Source organism: Mus caroli, chromosome 1 (assembly GCF_900094665.2).
Source record: "Mus caroli chromosome 1, CAROLI_EIJ_v1.1, whole genome shotgun sequence".
Lineage (NCBI taxonomy): Eukaryota > Metazoa > Chordata > Mammalia > Rodentia > Muridae > Mus > Mus caroli.
Window position 1 is genome coordinate 19,704,046 of NC_034570.1, and position 19,292 is coordinate 19,723,337.

Sequence of the window (19,292 nt, forward strand, 5' to 3'; positions counted from 1 at the left end):
CTGACACTGTTCTTTACCTTAAAAACTAAGTGGGTTTTCCTCTGCTTATATCTAGTGATTCCCAATACTGAAGGCAAGGCCTAGGAGAGCAGATAGATAGGTAGACCTAGCTTTAAATATCTGTAGAATTCTCTTCGAGATGATTAATTCTCCTGTGGTCTTACAGTGAGACATTTAAGCTCTTGATGTAGTACTACAGAATACATAGGAATAGGCCTGAGCAGGGAAACAATATTGAAGAGTTTTTAGATTCAGGGAGCTGTGGGCTCATAAAAATGGCTGAAGGCATTCTCTTTGCCCTGAAAATGTATGAAGGAATGGCCTCCATATCCAGAGGATGGGACCACTGAGTCTCCAGGAAAGGGGGAAGCACAGAGCTTGCTATCAGTCTGCAGACTCATCATAGTGGCTTTGGCGAGAATGACCAGACCTAGCGCAGAAACGTATGTTTGTATCCTATTTCATCCAGTAATGTCTTTCCTAGGAACTAACCTTAGAATGCGCTAAAAGCAGAGAAACAATCTGCTAATATTTATTCAGAATTGCAGGGTTTAGAATAAATATAAATGAAATGTCTGAACTGGGCAAAGTCTCCAGATACTTCCCCCCCACCCCCAAATTTCTGAGCTTATTGCATTTTAGTTTCTGTAGTGGCTGTTCATTTTATGAGCTAAGGGAGTGTTTTAAAATTTAAATCAGTTCTGTCTTGTAGTGGAAATATGCTAACTCATATACTAACACGTGAACTGAACTCATCTAAAATTAATGATGGGAAGATCTCCTGGTGTGTCGGTGTGTTTGTTTGTTTAAAGCTTAAAAACATGCATATTTTATTTGGTAGATTTTAGGGAATGAGTTAAAAAAGTAAAAAATACAAAAGTGAAATTTCAATACGTAGTCCTAAATATCTATTGTGTTCAGGAAGAAAAAGCTATTTTATTTTGTTTTATTATTTATCTTATTATGTACACAGTTTCATTCCTGGTGCTTTGAGTTGTAGATATGGGTGAACCCCACAGAGCCCTGACTACAGCTTATTAGTTAATGGATCAGTTAGCCAGGGTCAGGGAGGGGGACTCGCTCACACAGGAACACAGAGTTGAGAAGCTGAACTGGAACAACAGCCCACATTTTGAGTCAAACACATTTTCTGCAGTTCTGTGCTCCATCTGCACATGGTTTTCTGTATTTTACAGTGCAATATTACTTGAAAGATGTTTTAGGAAACTATGTAAAATGAATGTATTGTGCTAATATAATTTTGTCTTACTGGTTTAGGGAGATATGGGACAACCTGGCCCAAAGGGATCTGTAAGTATAATGAACAGTAACATTACAAATAATTAAAAACATCAATAAAACTGTAAGAAATGCAACGTTCTGCTTCAGGAAATGATTGTATAAAATTAGATCCTTGAAGGACTTCAAGGAAATACATGTCTAAATAAAGGTGTAAATAATAGGTCTGTCCAGCAGGAAGGCATCCCCAACTGTGTAAATGGATCTAACTTTTGAACTAATCACTTTAAAGAAAGTTTTTTGTTTCAGTATTATAAATGGCTCAATGAATGCTACATTATAATGCTCTGATATCCCGCCCAAATGGGCCATCTCAAAGAGTTGACACACACTACAGCTAGGAAAATAACTGAATTTCCATGGCTGGTATGCTACTGTAAAATGTTTCAATGACTTTCTTGATCTCTTGTGTGTTCTAGTTGAGGGAACTGAGAGAGAAGCAGACCACGTAAGAAAACATGACAGACTCCCCAGAACTGTGAAATGAAGAGCTTCCTCAATTTTGTTACTTTACAGAGACTAAACCTATGACCTTAGAGTAGATGAACTCAGAATCTACTATGGGTCTAACCCATAGGAATCCTGAGGCATCTTGCTTATGTGCACATCAACACAATTAGGAACTTAAAATTTAGACAGAAAAAGTGAAGAAGCTAAGATGGTAATCTCAAAGGCCAGACTACTAGCTTCCAGTGAATTCTTAAATTCTATTTCTAGAATATTGTAAGTTTCTGTCTTTATCCAACAAATTATCTCCACAGCAGCTACTATAACCTTACTTAAAAAAACAAACCCACTATATCCCTCTTTCCCTCTGAATATCTGAATATTTAAAGGACAACTTTTAAAGGAAGTAACTATTGTAGAATAAAAGCAGACTTTGAGCAAAGTAGACCAAATCTGGCTGGAAGTTGCTTGGTTCACCTGTTTTGTCTCCTGATTGCTGGAACTATCCATTTTCAGGACTTTTATACACTGTCATTTAACAGTTTAGGATAGGCTTTCTTTCTCTGTGAGAATTACTACCTCCTACTTATGCATCCAGCTGGTCCTTTATTTACCTTTTCCAGGGGCACCCACCCAAACCTGGCTTCAGTGCCCAGATGCAGGCTGTGTACATACTAGCACATAGGTGGGAAAGCAGTGTGTTAACTTCTCTGCCTTTAAGCCTCAAGCCTCAAGCAATGTTTATGTCCAAGAGTACTTGAAAGGAACGGTTTAAAGTTGCATCAAACATAAAGAATAAAACCTGATGTGTGTGGCGAGGAAGATCACATGTCACTATCTGGACAAATTTGACAATGTTCAAGGGAAAGAATTCACACTGGAAAAGAAAAATTGATTGTAATGTAGTGACATGCACTGCATTCTGATTTGGATATATTAGCAATTAGCTGTTAATTCATTAACTCTCTTCTACCTCCTGCTATTGTGACACACTGTCCAAGTCATGCTGAGGAAACTGAACTGTACTCTCCCAGAGTCAAGACAATTACTAAGTAACACAGGAGCTTTCATTGATCCGTCTTCCGTCAGCTCAGATGAACTTGCTCAGTGGGAAGCGTCTGGAGCCGGATGTCTGTTCCAGTGCTCAGAGTGTCATGGAAAAACTCTTTCTGAGAGATCTGGGATCCCATGGCACCCTGATCTTTCCATCCAAGAGTATCTGTCCTTTTATATAATAACAGTGGTAGCCATTGCCACAAAGAGAGCATAACTCAACGTGGCCAGGACTTGAGCGCATTTCTCAGTTCAGTTGGGTGCCTCTCTGGGTTGTTTGAGAAGTCCCTAGAGTTTCTCACTGTGGGAACCTGACATTTCCCCAGCCGCGTTGGTGTCTCCTAAGCTCTCTTTGTTGATGCTGCTTTCCAGGAAGTCTTTTAAGTTGTAATTTCTGTGTAGCGGCAATCTTGTCCAGCTGACTTGGATGAATAGAATTCTTTTTTCATCATAAAGCAAGATTGAGAAAGCTTGGGAAGCCTTGTTTGGCAGTATACTTTACTTCTTCCCTTGGACTGAAAACAGTTGAATATTTGAAAGAGGTGGCTTCACACAGATGCTGCACAGGGGAAAAAGAGGCAGGATGAAGCCACCTGGTGAACAGTCTACACCTAAGAGAGACTATCTTTGCCCAACTTCCTCCTGTCCCTGCACATTCTTATTCTGAGCAATGGTACATTGTAGCTGCTTTGCTATAAATTCTAATGAATTCTAGTGTCACAAAAGGCTGGATTAATGCGTTCTCCTTTTAAAAGCCGTTATTATGTATGATGACTTTAAAAATGCTTTTAGTGGTCTACTTTCAGGGAGCGAAACCACCTAGTCCATCTTGTGGGCACACTTTTGTGCTGAGGAAGCGAGTGGCTTATTGGTTAACTTCTTTAATATTTAGGTTTTAATTTCCTTTATCTCTTTAAACTGTAAAGTTGCCCCTTTTTTAGTGCTTTACTTTCAAGGTAGTATGCTGAATGTACTGGCTTAGTCTATGTTAGCATTTTGTAATTCCTGGCTATAATTAGTGTCTTTAAGTTCACCAAAAACATCTTAGAAAAGCTGAATAACTTATATTCCTGACCTGTTGCAGTTTTATATTCAAATTGCATATCTTGGAGGAAATCTTTTACTTGGAGGAAGCCTTCTTATTGCTAGAAAATGTTACCAACCCTTACCAAAAAAAAAAAAAAAAACATTCTACATTCAGGAAAGACTACGTTCAATGACAGGCTGAAGAGATGGCTCAAGGAGGCTGAAAGGACTTGCCATGCAAAGGACACGATCTCAGATCACATCTCCAAATGTCATGTAAAGCTGGCCACAGTAGAGCAAGTGTCTGCAGTCCCATCATGTCAATGGGAAACAGGAGGCAGAAACAGGGGACTCTCCAGAAACGCATGGGCCAGATGGCTTAGCTTATGAAGCAGCACAAAGATCTTGTCTCAAAGAGAGAAGTGTGAGAGCTAACCCCTAAAGCAGAGGCTCTCAACCCGTGGCTCACCACCCCTGCATATCAGATATTTACATTATGACTCATAGCAATAAAAAGTTACCATTCTGAAGTAGTAATGGAAATTATTTTATGGTTGGAGGTCACTGCAGCATGAGAAATGGTTAAAAGGTTGTAGCATTAGGAAGGTGAATAACACTTCCCCAAAGGTTGTCCTCTGACCTTTGTGTGTGTCCCCCAAACACACACACATACCATACAAAATGAACAATCAACTCTCTTGGACTAGGCTGCAACTTGGTGGTAGAACATGTACTCAGGAGGGGCAAGGCCCAAAATCAGAATGAGAAAACTCAAACCACTGACTTGTTCTTATGAAATATGAAATAGCTTACAGTATAGCAAATGAGACCTTAAATATATCTTATCTCAATGGAGATTTCAAAATAATAAAAAAAATTTATAAGTTTTCTTACATTGGAATTCTAAGTGGCTGGTACCCATATTCAATGGTAATATGTGTTAGCACTTGAGATAACTCCTGAATGAGCACCACTGAGAGATACAAATTGTAGGAAACCTAAAATCCCACCTAAATATTTATATTGATGCTAAACAGAACTTTGCTGATGTCTAGCCCTGGTTTTATAGTGTACTGTTTGTTCTAGGTGGGTAACCCCGGGGAGCCAGGTCTGAGGGGGCCTGAAGGAATCAGAGGGCTTCCTGGACTGGAAGGACCAAGAGGACCGCCTGGACCCCGGGGTGTGCAGGGAGAACAGGGTGCCACTGGGCTGCCTGGTATCCAGGGCCCTCCGGTGAGTGGGCAGATACATCCCATGGTTTCCTATTGGTAGTCCCACCAATCTCAGCCAAGCAGAAAACTGTCTCATCAGCTGAGCCACCTGATTTCTCTGTGATGTCTGTCTTTATAGTACAACAATGTCCTCTTTAAACTTGCAAGTATGACCTGCCTTTTTCTTTCTCGTCCCAGGGCAGAGCGCCGACCGACCAGCACATCAAGCAGGTTTGCATGAGAGTCGTGCAAGGTAAATAAATCGCAGGGGGTTGAACTTTCCCACTATCTGCTCTTGCTTTTTAAGCTTTTATTTCTGTAGGTGTGTAAGTACCAATCGCTTTAAAGGTGGGAGATGTTGAGTAATGTTAATACCATTTCTGTTTCACGAAAGTGTTCACACCTACAGCCTTACAATTAAAAACGACCTTTCTGTCTTAGCCTTCTCTTTACTATCCATCCAGGCCCGTGTCTGTGTCTCACCTACCCTATTCCAACAGGGAGGGTAACTTACAGAAGAAAAATGCATATGCAGACATATTTTTCCTTGCAACACAAATTCTCAGGTGTCCCCCCTCTTTAGGTTGCTACTATTTAGTGTGTATCTGGCATTGCCTTCAGGCCTCTCCAAATCATGTGAGAACAAAGTAGCAGTCAAATGCCCACAAGCCCACACACTCACATGCCCACGCGTCATGGCGTAAGGACAGTATCTAGACCCATGTAGTAGGTGAGTTTTAAAAAACAACAACTAGAGGCTTTCCAGAAACGGTGATGTTTTCCATCATTTGTTAATCTTATCTAAATTTATCTGCAGCTATGGAAGTCATTGTTCATATCACAGTTTGCCTAGTTATAAAACCACATAGAAAATGAATATGCACAAAAATATCCCCAAACTGAGAAGACACTATAACATCGTGACCCTCAACAGAAAACCCTCTTATGACGGCATAACTGTGTCTTGAAGAAACGCTTGTTTTTCATGTGCCAATAGTCCCGTTTGTCTTGCAGACTTGTAGAATTTTCTAGAACCGGATGAGAATGAAATGAATGTTTCTATATCTGGAAACCAATATAAATCTCTTCACTGCACACGCTCTCTGAGTTTTAAGCATTCTAACATATCTGCAAATTCATAATTCTATGCTTATTAAGTTAAGGAGTTCACAGTAGTCATATTTAAATAGTTTTTTAAACTGTTGGATAAAAATGTGTTTCCCACTCAGGTTCCCTTTCACACCCTAAAGCTTTAAAAACGGCATTGCACTAGAGCATTTGCCTCAGAGCATTTGAATGGGATGGATTTTCTTGCCTTCCACAGCTTCAGCTACTGATTCTGAATGTATGTGAGAAGCCCCCAGAGTTATTAAAATTTTAAGACAAACTGTGCCCATTCCCAAGGAAGGTTACTTTTCATGATTGTTATCTGTTCCAAGCATGAAAGCAAACTGGAGGGGAAGGATTTATTAGAAGCCATGGATTCTCATGATAGTTCAGGCTATAGAATGGCTTTGAACTAAAAAGGCTTTTAGTTTGGATGCTTCGTCTCAAAGAGTGTCTGAATCCTAACTTTGAATGATGGGTTTTGAAAAGGTCCAAGACAACACTTCCACCTATGATATGAACTCATTTTCTTTGAATCCTGTGGGTTTCACCTAGTACCAGATAGGATTCAGGGGCACTTCCAAGTTACTGGACCACCATGCCTCTCAAAGCCCTGGAATTTAACCCTCTCGCCACTGCGTCTCAAAACAGCAGGGCCAGAGAGATCCAGGGCAAGCTCAGAAAAAGATGCTCCGATGAAGCCTCCTGGTTGGAAGCAGGTGGAAAACACTAAGCTTCGTTTCTTTCTTGATGCCACATTGATATAAAGGCCACTGGGCATGTCATTTTCTTCATTCAAGCCAATGTTGTGATGGTGACTTACGGTTGTTTGTTTGTTTGTTTATTGTCTTGCAGAGCATTTTGCGGAAATGGCAGCCAGCCTCAAGAGACCAGACACAGGAGCCTCTGGTCTTCCTGGGAGACCTGGTCCTCCTGGGCCTCCGGGCCCCCCTGGAGAGAACGGTTTCCCTGGTCAGATGGGAATCCGTGGTCTCCCAGGCATTAAGGGTCCCCCTGGTGCTCTTGGCTTAAGAGGACCTAAAGGTAAGATTTTTTTTAAAGTTTTATTTTATTTTTAATTATGTGTATGTGTATGCATGTGGGGTTCCGGTGGAGCCCAGCAGAGGGCATCAAACCCTGTCCCTCTGAGCTGGAGTTGTACATAAGTTTGTGAGTGATAGAAGCTAAATTCAGGCTTTTCACAACAGAGTATACTCTGTGATCGTGGAACCATCTCTCTGTCCCAAAAGTAAGCTATTTTTCCAGGTACAAGACACACACAATGTTGGATTTCTTTAGTTGTGTGGTCTGCACCCAAGCTCAGAGAACCATGGAAATTTCTGAGAGTCTAAAGTTACTGTAGGGCTTTTCTTAAACCAGCAGCTAAAGATGTTTGTGTCTGTGAAACTAGTATAGGTACAGGCCATATGAATGCTCATTATGTCAGGGAATAGCGCTCCTTCTCTTTCAAAAGATAGCATTATAGCTGTAATTTTGATGGGTGTTTATTTTCAGCCCCAGGTTGCAATCCTACTTAACTCCTTCTTTTATTTTGGAGTCTGTCCTCTTTCTTTTAAAGCAAGCCAAGTGCTGTATGCAGGCAAGCTTGCAGAGCCGAAAGGAAACCTAGGTTTGTGAGAGAGCATGTAAGACATTCTGCAGAACCAACTGGGTGCCTCAGATGGCATTTGCCAGCTGCAGTGAGTTTGCGGGTGGAGGTGTGTACGTGCTCTGGATAATTTATGGAGAACTAAGTAAAGTGAGGGGTTTATATGTTGTTATGAGTTACTGACAGCTCTTTGGGGACCTTTAGAAGGATGTGACAAAAACCGAGAGACCCCCTTCACATTGTTTTAAACATTGTGGTGTTCCAATTAGGAATAAATGGTATGAATGGTCAGAGGTCAAGTCAGCTGCCTCTTGGAATCTATAAATGAGTTGCCGGTGTGGTTGGCTAACTACAACCTCAGATGGAACAATTTATTTAATTACTTTTTTTTTTTGGCATGTGTAGAGTTGCGTGTTAAAAATGGGCTCTAATTGGGAGTGTTGTAAGGCTGGAGAGATGAAAGGGAGAGGGAAAGGGGTTGTCAGGACGTGTCACGTGCCTATTCATCTTTGACCTTTTAAGCTACTACTTCAGCACTCTGTGCCAGGTATCCCTATAAGTCGTGCTGACCACTCTGAAAACCATGTTTAATAAAATGCACTGGTTTGGGTGGGTTAATGAGTTGGTTGGACAACTTGTGCTCCTACCAGGGGCATTAATGCAGTATTTCCTGAGTGTCAAGATGTGGTCGCAGAAGTCACATCCCTGTTTTTGTTTTGCAAATCAGTATTTGGTTCAGATCTTGACTTTGTTCCAGCAAGCAAATTCCACTCCAGCCAGCTTGAAGGTCTGTTTTCCTTGCTGACCTGAAAGTCTATGGGGCCACCTCATTGAGCCTTCACTGTACAAGGAATCATCCTGAGAGTTTTATGAGCAATCCAGGTTATGGGCCCCACGTCCAGAGTTTTAGAATTAATTGGTCCAGGCTTCGGGGGCTTTCAATATCCCCCAGGTGGCTTTTAACATGTAGCCAGGATTGTAGCAGGATTCTAGCAGAAGAACCGCATCTAAGAAAAGTGTATTTCTGCATTTGGAACCTGTAAGAGACCTCTAGCACAGAATTCATTCATCAATTCCAGCGTTTCCTCCTGGTTCTTCTTTGGTATCCATAGCACAGTCTATCATCTCTGCAGATACATCATCTTTCTCCCAAGGCCCCATCCCTTCCTCTGTGGAGTCACTGAAATCCGCCTTTTCATAAAGGTCTCATAAAGCTTGCCTACTTCTGATACCTGGATGGAGGCAGGCAGCATAACTGGATTTTCTTTATCTATTAACACTACAATCAATCTAGAAACACAATTCTAGGTAACTTACCTTGGCTATATCCTACCTCAGACAGGACAGAAATTATTAATGAAAACATTGTTTTTTTATTATTCAGAAGTTTGCAGCTCAAAATTTCCCCCAAGGGAACACAGTCTACCCTGTTGAAATTTAAAGTTTGAGTCCTTAAGGAACTGAGATAGTTCAGCATGGCTGCTCTCTTTCCCCACTATTACCTGATAAAAAGACGAGGCTCACTTTATCATGGAGTCACTGTGGGTCTTTTCTCAGAAAATAAGACTTGTTAAGAAATACAGTTTTTGCTATATCTTAGTCATTATTTAACTTTTGATATTGCTTTGGAAAACAGAACTTTTGGATAAGAGCTGTGTTGTGCTGTTCCTGGTCCCCAAATCCATCTTCTGCACATACCCACCCCTGCGCATGCGCACCAATGTAGCGTGGCATTCAGTCCCCATAGGTGGCAGCTTAGCCCCCATGAATAGTTCTCCCTGACACCATAATATGTGTAATTGCACACATGCAGGGCCAGTGCCGTGCTGCATGCACTGTGGGGCAGAACTCATGAGAGAGACAGCAGGGTGGCTCTGTTCTCCTCACTTGACTTAGCTGTTTTATTAGCGGTTCAGTCCTTAAGCCTTATTTTTAAATGTTCGTGGTTAGGATGAATTTTAAACTCCTTTGTGTAAGGCCGTGCATTTTTAGACATTTTAGTGTGAGTCAAACAGATGTGAGACGGCATGGAAATGAAGGTGTGAGAAAATACGTGTTATAACTGACTCACTTTTTTTCTCCCATATTAATCGGCTCTTAGGGCAGCAGAGCATCAGTTACAACATGTGAAAAATAAAACTGAAATAAATAATATTCAGAGAGCCATGAGAGTGCTGTGTGTGTGAACATAGGAATATATGTGTGTGTATGTATATATATATGTGTGTGTGTGTATATATATATATATACACACACACACATATATATATATAAAATTTATGTGTGAATGCTTTGCAATATTCATTGTTCTGCAGTTGCTGATACCCTAAATTCAATCAACTGTCTCGTAATTGCTTTTTAGCATTTGGTTGCAACCACAGAATATTCCCAGTGACCTCTGAGTCAGAAATGAGGGACAATTACGATAGCGCACTTTAATTTTTTAAAAATAAGTTTATTTTTGATAATACTATATTTACATTGCCTCAAAATTAAATGTGGGAAAAGCATTTAGTAAAGAATTTCTCTTTAACCTTTCCTATATGCTTAGTTTCCTTTGTCATTCTTATGGTAAAGACCTGACAATCAATGCTGTGTACATCTGGGGACATGCACGCCCCGTGTCCGCTTATGAACAGAATCGCATTGTTCTTTAGTAAGCAATCTGGACCGCATTTGTTTTTCATTTGACAGTATGTCCAGGAGACCATTCCAAAGAGCTGCTGGAGATGTTCCCGAGCTGTGTTATAGCCTATTCTGTGGTAGAAGCTCACTGACTATTTCCCTTTGATGTTCCCTTTGTCTGTTTCTAGTCTTCAGGGCTCACAGCAGCCGACTATTTCATCTTGATACAAAATATCAACACAGACTTCCTTTCTACTTCTAATTCCATCTTCCTTCCAAAACATTTTATTGTTCTGAGAATGAATTTCTGGAAGTAGAATTCCCGGAACTTCCACTTGTAATTTGATTGTTATTGTCTCACTCCCGCCAATGAGGTTGAGCCAATTTGTACTTTCCTTATATACAGTTCTATATTTTTCTCACTTCTCCTAAACATTTGATGACTTGCTAAACATTTCTCACTTTAAGACTGGGGGCAAGATAGACAGCTCAGATGTCACTAGCTGCTCTTGCTCAATTTACAGCACCCACAACAGGAAGATCATATGCATCTGAAACTCCAGTTCCAAGAGATTCCATGCAGTCTTCTGGTGTTTGCAGGCAGCCCCCTCACATGTGCACATGCATACACACAGAAACACATATAAAACATGATAAAATAAATATTAAAATAAATTAAAATATTAAATTAACATTAAAATAAAATAAATAAGTAAATATAAAATAAAAATAAAATGCCACCTTTGTGATAAACCAATTTCTTATGCATATTTGGACCTATTTGGCCTTTTTGCCTCATGGATAAGTACTACACCATCATAAGAGGGCTGATAACTGGTAGGATTAATTCCTTCATGCTATTTTATTTGGATGAAGTTTGTGGTATTCCAGTGTGCTTAAAACTGGGATTGTAATCAATATTTAGCTTAGGGAGAGATGACAACTACTTATTGGAATGTTATCTTAATTCAGAACATTTTTTCAAGTCTTGGTATCACCAAGAAAGTTCAGCTTCTTTCATGTTTTACTTGTATATTTCCGTTAAGACCACATATAGTTGTTTAGCATTTTAATTACTACTGTATGTAGTACTTCTTGGCCATGTCTCATAACTGGTAGCTACTTCTATGTATGAGGCCACCTGATTTCTGTATATTAATTTTGTATCCTGCTAGATTAATGAATTCACCTATTGTTTGCAGTAGGTTTTTTAAAAATTGATTCTTGTCTTTTAAGATATGTACGCCTAGCCAGGCAGTGGTGGCGCACGCCTTTAATCCTAGCACTTGGGAGGCAGAGGCAGGCGGATTTCTGAGTTAGAGGCCAGCCTGGTCTACACAATGAGTTCCAGGACAGCCAGGGCTATACAGAGAAACCCTGTCTCGAAACAAACCAAACCAAACCAAACCAAACCAAACCAAACCAAACCAAACCAAACCAAACCAAAACAAAAGATATGTGCTACTATTAACCGAAGATAGAAATGGTTTTAATCCCTCAAAGCAAATGGTGTATAGAGAGAATATTCTTGCTCTTCCTGGGGCAGAGCCACTGTCTAGGGTGATGCTCCCAGGCTGAGACAGATTTGATGGAGTTGAGGAAGGATTCATTGGCTCTCACCTTATTGAGTGTTTCACGGGAAATTCACGTCCAGTTTTGGGAAATGTCATTTCAGTGTGCACAGACCAATGGTTTGATTTTTTTTTCCTTCTTTGTGGGTCTGTGGATATGATTTTGTGCTGGCTGTGTACTTATTACAATCTATCTTCCAGCAATTTCATGGGGATTGTGTTTTCTTCAAAGTTTAAAACACAGAACTTTATTGATATATATATATATATGCATATATATATATATATGCATAACATTTGTTTATTGTAATGCAGGTGACTTGGGAGAAAAAGGAGAACGTGGTCCTCCAGGAAGAGGTCCTAAGGGTTTGCCTGGAGCGATAGGTCTCCCAGGTAAGTGGGTTCTGCTGTAGAATGGGGGAGGGGAGGAAGAAATGGGGTCAAGTGTTGAGTGTAAGCTGAATAGCGTTTTTTTTTTTTGTTTTGTTTTGTTTTGTTTTTTGTTGTTGTTGGTTTTTTTTTGGAAGGAAGCATTGCTCAGTCACTTAAGTTTATCATGGGCTTATGAATTGGCTTTAATGGAGAGTTAAATGATTTGTAAATCAAGTGTATTCATTGCGAGCAGCTAGAAGTCAAGGCTTGAAATATTAAGCGCTTAAAGCTATGTTTTAAGGAAAAAAGTACCTAGGTCCAGTCACACCACTTGTTATAAAAATTTCAATGAGTAAAATTAGAGCCATGTCTAGCCCAGGTGATCATTTCTTGTTATTTCATTATAATTAGTAACCATTATTATTAGTTTGTGGTTCTGGGGATCAAAGCTGGGGCCGGGCACATGGTACCAAATTACAACCCTAGCCCAGACTTCTTACAAAAATCCATAGCGGCTGTAAAAGGAATCCAAGTTTTCAGTTACTCATGTGCTACAAGGAGTAACTGAAATTCTGTTTTAAAAGCTCTCCTTTCAAATACCCAGACCCTCCCAAAATCCATGCTGCCCAAAACAAACATTGAGGGAATTTGTCTCACAGCCGCAAAGCTCTCCACACAGGCGGGGATCACAGCTGTGTGGGCTCAGTGACAGAGGGGCTTCTGTAAGAAGCCGGGTCCTCTCACTGGGCATTCTGTGTCCTCTTTATTCGATGACTGACTTGTTGCTGGGGTCTGGCCAGAAACGTACTCGTCCACTGAGGAAGTAGCACTATGGGGCTGAAGGCTGGGTAGCTCAGTGGTAGGTGGGATGTGCAAGCTGCCCCTTCATGGTGGCTAAGACTATGGCTCTGGGGGTGTAAGGGAGTGTTGGGGACTCCAGTTGACTCTAACCGAGACAGTTAAGGACAAAGAGGCCGTAGAGAATGTCAAGAAAGTAAGGTGTTTCTTGTTTCAATCATGGACTTGGAAATTTGGATCTAGGGAAATTTAGGAGAAGAAATTACCATTTTATAATTCTGCCAGAGGTTAAATATTTAATCATGGCATAATTATATAATTATAGCCCCAAATAAAAAAAATCCTTACTTTTCAATTATCTATTTCATTGCTCTTGGGGATTGCTTTCTTGTTTTTTTGTTTTTTTTTTTTTTTGTTTTTCGAGACAGGGTTTCTCTGTATAGCTCTGGCTGTCCTGGAACTCACTTTGTAGACCAGGCTGGCCTCGAACTCAGAAATCCGCCTGCCTCTGCCTCCCGAGTGCTGGGATTAAAGGCGTGCGCCACCACGCCCGGCTGGGGATTGCTTTCTTATTTCAATTTGGGAGGAGGACTACATTTGGAGAGAACTCAAACACTGTCATTCTGAAATTGGGATCTGTGGACTGACTTGTCGAGATATTTTTATAACTTAATATTTTTGTGTGATCAGAAAAGTAGAAAACCTAGTTGGACTTCAAACGATCAAAAGAAGATTTTAGCACATAATGAAAATCTGGGTACATTTGGCAGATGTTTAGAAGAGAAGAGAATGGTCCTCACCAGGATCATTCCTCTCGTTAACAGTGGGCATCCCGGGGTGGGTGGGGCTTGAGGCAGGACTCACTCTGAGTGAGTTAAGACCCGCCCTCTTTCCTTTGATTGATGCCCTTCCTTTCCCACTGCGGCCTTTGCTTTCTACCCACTGCTCTCTCCTTACACCGGCCATTTCTCCTTTGCTTCCATTTGTCTCACACTGATTCTCACTCGGTTCCGTTTTTTTTATCTACCCGCAGCTTAGCTTTCTTTGTTATACTGTTGGAATAATGGCATCATTTGGTGAACTTTGAGTTTCGGATTATTTTTCAAAATTACAGGCCAAACTTCCAAATCACAGTCAGAGGAGAGGGAGGCCCTGCTGATGAATGGCTCTCTCTGTTTCCGTACACTACTGGGTCTCTTTACTCACCAGGGGGGCTGTACAGGGCTGTGTTGTTCAGCCAGGTTCACACCCTTTTCTCTGCACTGTGAATACATCTGGCTAATTGAATCAGACAGGTACCTGACAAAAATTGCTGATCAATCCCTTAATTTGTCCCTTAAAGCACAGGCCCAACAATCCAGAAACCCCGGGTTCAAATCGGGCCACCGCCACTTCCTACCTTATGACGTTGGGCTACTTAGTTTCTCTCTGGGCCTCAGTCCAGTATTTACGAAATAGCCGGGATATCATTCTGATGGTATAAACCTGAGAATTAAAAAAGAAGCAATCCTGTAGAGTGTCTAGGGCAGTTTGTGAGCGTAACAGTGGCCAAGGAGGGTTGTCTATTAGTTTCGTTTTGCTTTTGACATTGATTTGGGGTGCTAAGGGCAAAGCACAAAGTTACCCTGGCAGCCTTTTCTCCTGCTGCTCTTAATCTGCAGTAACGGGCAAACTTGTTCGCAATTAGCCCTGCCTCCGAGGCGCTGCCCCTCTCTTCCACGACTCTGCTGCGACTCTGTGCCGGTCCTGTAGAGAACTGGTCACTATGGTCATTTCACCAGCTAATTGTCCACCAAGAGGATGCACTTTAAAAAACGAATGTCCCAATAGGACTTAGACCGTGGGTTTTGTGGTACTTACATAATGCTAATAAAACTTTGTGACCCGGAGGAAGCCTCAACCTGGAGGAATTCTGCACAGGAACCTGTTTGGAGTCTTCTAGGTAAATACACATCTTACCGAAAGAAATACCCACTCCGTTTTAAAGCTTTACTTTGTAATTTTTAAAAAAAACATTTAACACATTTTAATTTAGATATAATTACATTGCTTCTCTCTTACAGTCTTTAAATTTGATTTGTAAAATGTTTTAAATTTAATTTGAATTACATTATTTCTCCCTTTTCCTCCCTCCAACCTCCCTAGATGCCCCCCCCCCCCATCTAATTTCTCTCATGTCCTCCAGGCTCTCATTGATAACCCATTTTTCTTTGATTAATATTCTTATACATGCACACACATACATGTATGTGTATGCACATGTTAATTAACCGGCTGAGTCCATTGTTGGTATACCTTGGATTTAAGGAACAACTGGTCTGCATTAGACAGGCTGTGGGGCTGATCCTGGGGAGAGGGTAATTCCCAGCCAGCGTTAGTTGCCTGTAGTTCTTTGTGCTGGGGTGGGACCCGAGGAACTTTCCCCAGTCCACGTTAGGATGTTCATTGTTACTGTTATCCTCCCTGTCTTGTTTACATAGCCATTTCCCGAAGACACTGATTCAGAGCACATTTCCTGGAGTTCTGGCTCTTACAGCCTTTCTGCTCTTTTTATCTTTGTCCCGTCTTCCATGTTCCCTGAGCCGTAGATTCGGGAGTTGTGATGTAGATGTATCCACTGGGGCCGGGGTTTCCATGATCATTTGATCTCTGTGTTGTGTGCAGTTGTGGTTTTCTGTGATGGTCTCCATTCAAAGAACACTTCTTGCTCGTCCCCATTGTTGAGTTCTGGATTTAAATCCTGCGGAGTAGAAGAAGATCATTTCATCATTGTTTGTGTAAAACTAACATACATAAAAACTTAAATCTGTAACATGTACCTTCATTATCGGTCAGTTCCTAGGATCCCTGTTTTGTTTCTGTGTCATTTTTGGCCCCCTGTGTCCTTTCACAGCAGCATGTCTCAGTTTGTCCACGGTTAGCTATTGCATGTTCTGGGATGTTACTATGACATTGCTTATTATAGACCATAGGTCATTCGTGTAACGGTGATTATCATTTTGGCTATAGTGTATTGTTACTTAAAAGCAGACATATGCTGCGTAGTTTGTTACACTTGAAAAAGGAGGGGCAGATATGTAAGGGCTGTGGTCCTGGGTACAGGCTCCTAGGACTTGTGGTCCTTTCTCTTCCTTATTTCCAGTGACTGCTGTTCTCAGTTCCTTTTTGTGGAACAGCAGTCAGAAACACACACTCTTATGGGCTATTCTAGGAGGATTTCTACTCACGCTGACACATGTTAAAGCCATAGAGCAGGGCCTGGCTAAGCCCCACACTGAGAATTCAGTTGATTGTGCTGTGATTGATTCTTTCTTTATATGTGAGCCTAGGCAGACTGGCTCAGGTCACACATCCTGACGGAGGTATCTCCGATTCTAAGTGGTAGAGGGAAATATTTATGTTTCTCCAGTCTAGGTTCATGAAATTGACAAAACGACAGGTTGTCCAGTGTGACTAGTTTGTCCCTGTCACCATAGTTACGTGATGAAGGCATATCTCCAGCTTATTAATCTGCCTCTCTCCCAGAGCTGTGCAGATCTTATAAACAACCCCCGGGCCTTGAATTTCCTCCCTCTTCTTTTTCTCACCAGAGCTAGCTAATGCTGCTCAGCTAGGTCATCTCATTAAGGGACATCCCTGCATGCCTGCTGCCACTGAACTGCCCACATGTGACCAGTAACTCAGCACTCACAGCATTTCAAGGAAAAATATGTAATAATAAATCCTGACTTCCCTGTGCATACAAACCCACTAGGGAAAGGAATAAATTAACTGAAGAATCTTGTGAAATACCACAGAAGTAAGCTTTGTGTGTGTGTGTGTGTGTATCTCTTTGGGGTACAATCCCAACGATTAAATAGTCATTGCATGCATCACCAGATCGCCTATTTAACACAGACAATTATTTGCATGTCTTTCTCCTTCATGCCTGTGTATGCACTGTTGTTTCTTTCTGTCAAGTGTTAGGGGAAAGGCTCTGCTTACATCAGTGTAACATGCCTGCCCTCTAGTGTCTACATGGAGAATGGTATTCACATTCTTTTAAATTCTTAAAATCAAGAAAACTTTCTGGCAGGGGTCACTGATATTTTAGGAGGCTGTGTAGTCACTAGGTAGTTAGTGTAGTTAAGAGACCCACAGGGTGGTCAAGGCATAGTGAGGGCTCTTCAGACCCTGGTCTTCTGCCTTCCTGAAGCAGATACAAATAGTATGCAGACAAATAAGCATGTCCGTGTTCTAATACAGCTATTTATATATAAATATGTATAAATACAATTTAGCCTGTGGGCTGAGGTTGACCTAATCTATGCTACCTGCCTAGCCCCCAAGGGCTAGACTTTGACTTCTTTTGTGAGCATAGTCATTTTCTCCTGGTCTTGGTTTGATTTTAAGACAGATTTGACATATCTCAGTGGGACATTCTTATTGGCAAAGTGCATGAAAACCGCCTTTAATATGCAATTAGATGTGGCCTATTTTTAAAACTAAAAAAGAAATCCAGTTAACTGTTAACTGTCTCTAGTGTCAGGTGATGTAGAACTCTCTGCAACAGGAGCTGTTGTGACAGCCTTACCTGTAAATGCTGGGGATGAAGGAAAGCCTCTCTCCCATTAGAGGAAATGGATGACCATCTCCTTCATCGCAACTGATAGTTGGATCAGAGTCTACGGGATAATTTATTGGAAATAACATATTGCTGCTCAACGGCAGCCTTGAGATACATACATTCAAAGATAATTATTCTCTCTTAAACCTTGCTAATGGTTTGCCCTCTAACACTGCTTTGTGGAGGGTGTGATGTAAGACCCACAGAAGAACGAGATGTCTGAAAAATAGGTTCCCTCACCTACCTTAATTTCAAAATATGTGAGCTATATAACAATAATACCATTTAATGTGTCCAGCTCATTACATTAAGATGTATGTAATTAGACCACTAAGATAGGAAAAGGACTGAAAACCCTGGCGTTGGGGGGGAGGGGATGGGAGTACCTCCACCTATAACATGTAATTGGATATGAAGATTTGGCTTTTGGCTTCTCGGGTGGCTAAGACGGAATAAGGCTCCCTGTTAGGAGATTGCCCAAGTGAATGCAGTTGCTTTTCCACTGTTTTCTTAGTAATAGAACGAAGCACTATTGATGCAAAGGGACACAAGCAACAGAGCTCCTCATTGTCCTGCTGCGCCTCACAATGTGTGGCCTATTGAGCACACGTGACAGAACAAACATATCTGCAAGGAACTCACTGTGGGGAAACTCATGTTGGGGTGAGATTATGAAATTTTGTAGGGAGCATGGTGTGAGCCCTACCCGACACTAATAAATAATATCTAGTAGTTGAGACCGTCCCCATTTAATGGACAGAACTTAATGGTAACAAACGCAAACATTCCATTTTATTGATGATGAACCATGAAGGCTTGCTTTCTTTTTTCCTGATTCTAGTGGTTCATAATTGGTTGAGTGTTTTTAACTTCTTAGCCATGGTCAACTTTGTCTGTATATGGATCACTGTAAGAAATTAGGGAGGCTGATAGCATCTCTGTTCATGAGAAAGACAGTGTGAGTCACAAAACCAGCACAGCACCTGTGACTTTGAATCTTCAGTAGGCAAGGTGCAGAGTCAGGTGAAATTAGCTTGAATAATATAACTAGTCACTGACTTAATATAGTTAACCTTGGATTTTTCCAGTTTATGATGACATGAAATGAGACACATTTGGTAGAGACTTAACTTAGAAATTCTGAATTTTGATCTTTTTATGGGGTTAGCAATACATGATATGATGTTTTCCCCTAATGTCAGGAAGCACAGAGTTGGCCATGCACCTGCAAATAGAAAGAGTTGGTTTCTCTGTGGTATGCTGGGCTGTTAAGTCCTGATGCTTGGCAGGTTGGATGATTTTTGACTTAACTATGTTCTTGACATAATCACACTGTAAACTGAGGGATGCCTGTGCAGTTTATTTAACTCACAAGGTTCAAAATACTACTATATCAGGTAATAAGCCTAAATTCGTGAGTAAAACATCTTATACTTTTTGCTTGCTAGACCTTCCGATTCCAGCTTAATTTTATGCTTACAGTTCACCTCAGTTTGGGCCAGCCACATTTCAGTATTCAGTAGACATAGATGGTTAGAGGGCACCATGATGCAAATATGGAAGACAAA

The 19,292-nt window shown here is 41.0% G+C and overlaps 1 protein-coding gene across 2 annotated transcripts in view; it reads left to right on the forward strand.

Annotated features, from left to right (window-relative positions):
* Col9a1 (collagen type IX alpha 1 chain) overlaps positions 1-19,292 on the forward strand; it is a 75,992-nt gene that overhangs the window by 55,444 nt on the left and 1,256 nt on the right. For both annotated transcript variants that reach the window (XM_021157330.1, XM_021157337.1), the window contains 5 exons: positions 1,279-1,311; positions 4,912-5,058; positions 5,235-5,289; positions 6,999-7,187; positions 12,264-12,341. In XM_021157330.1, the coding sequence (XP_021012989.1) occupies positions 1,279-1,311; positions 4,912-5,058; positions 5,235-5,289; positions 6,999-7,187; positions 12,264-12,341 (502 nt within the window). The remainder of the gene's footprint in view (positions 1-1,278; positions 1,312-4,911; positions 5,059-5,234; positions 5,290-6,998; positions 7,188-12,263; positions 12,342-19,292) is intronic.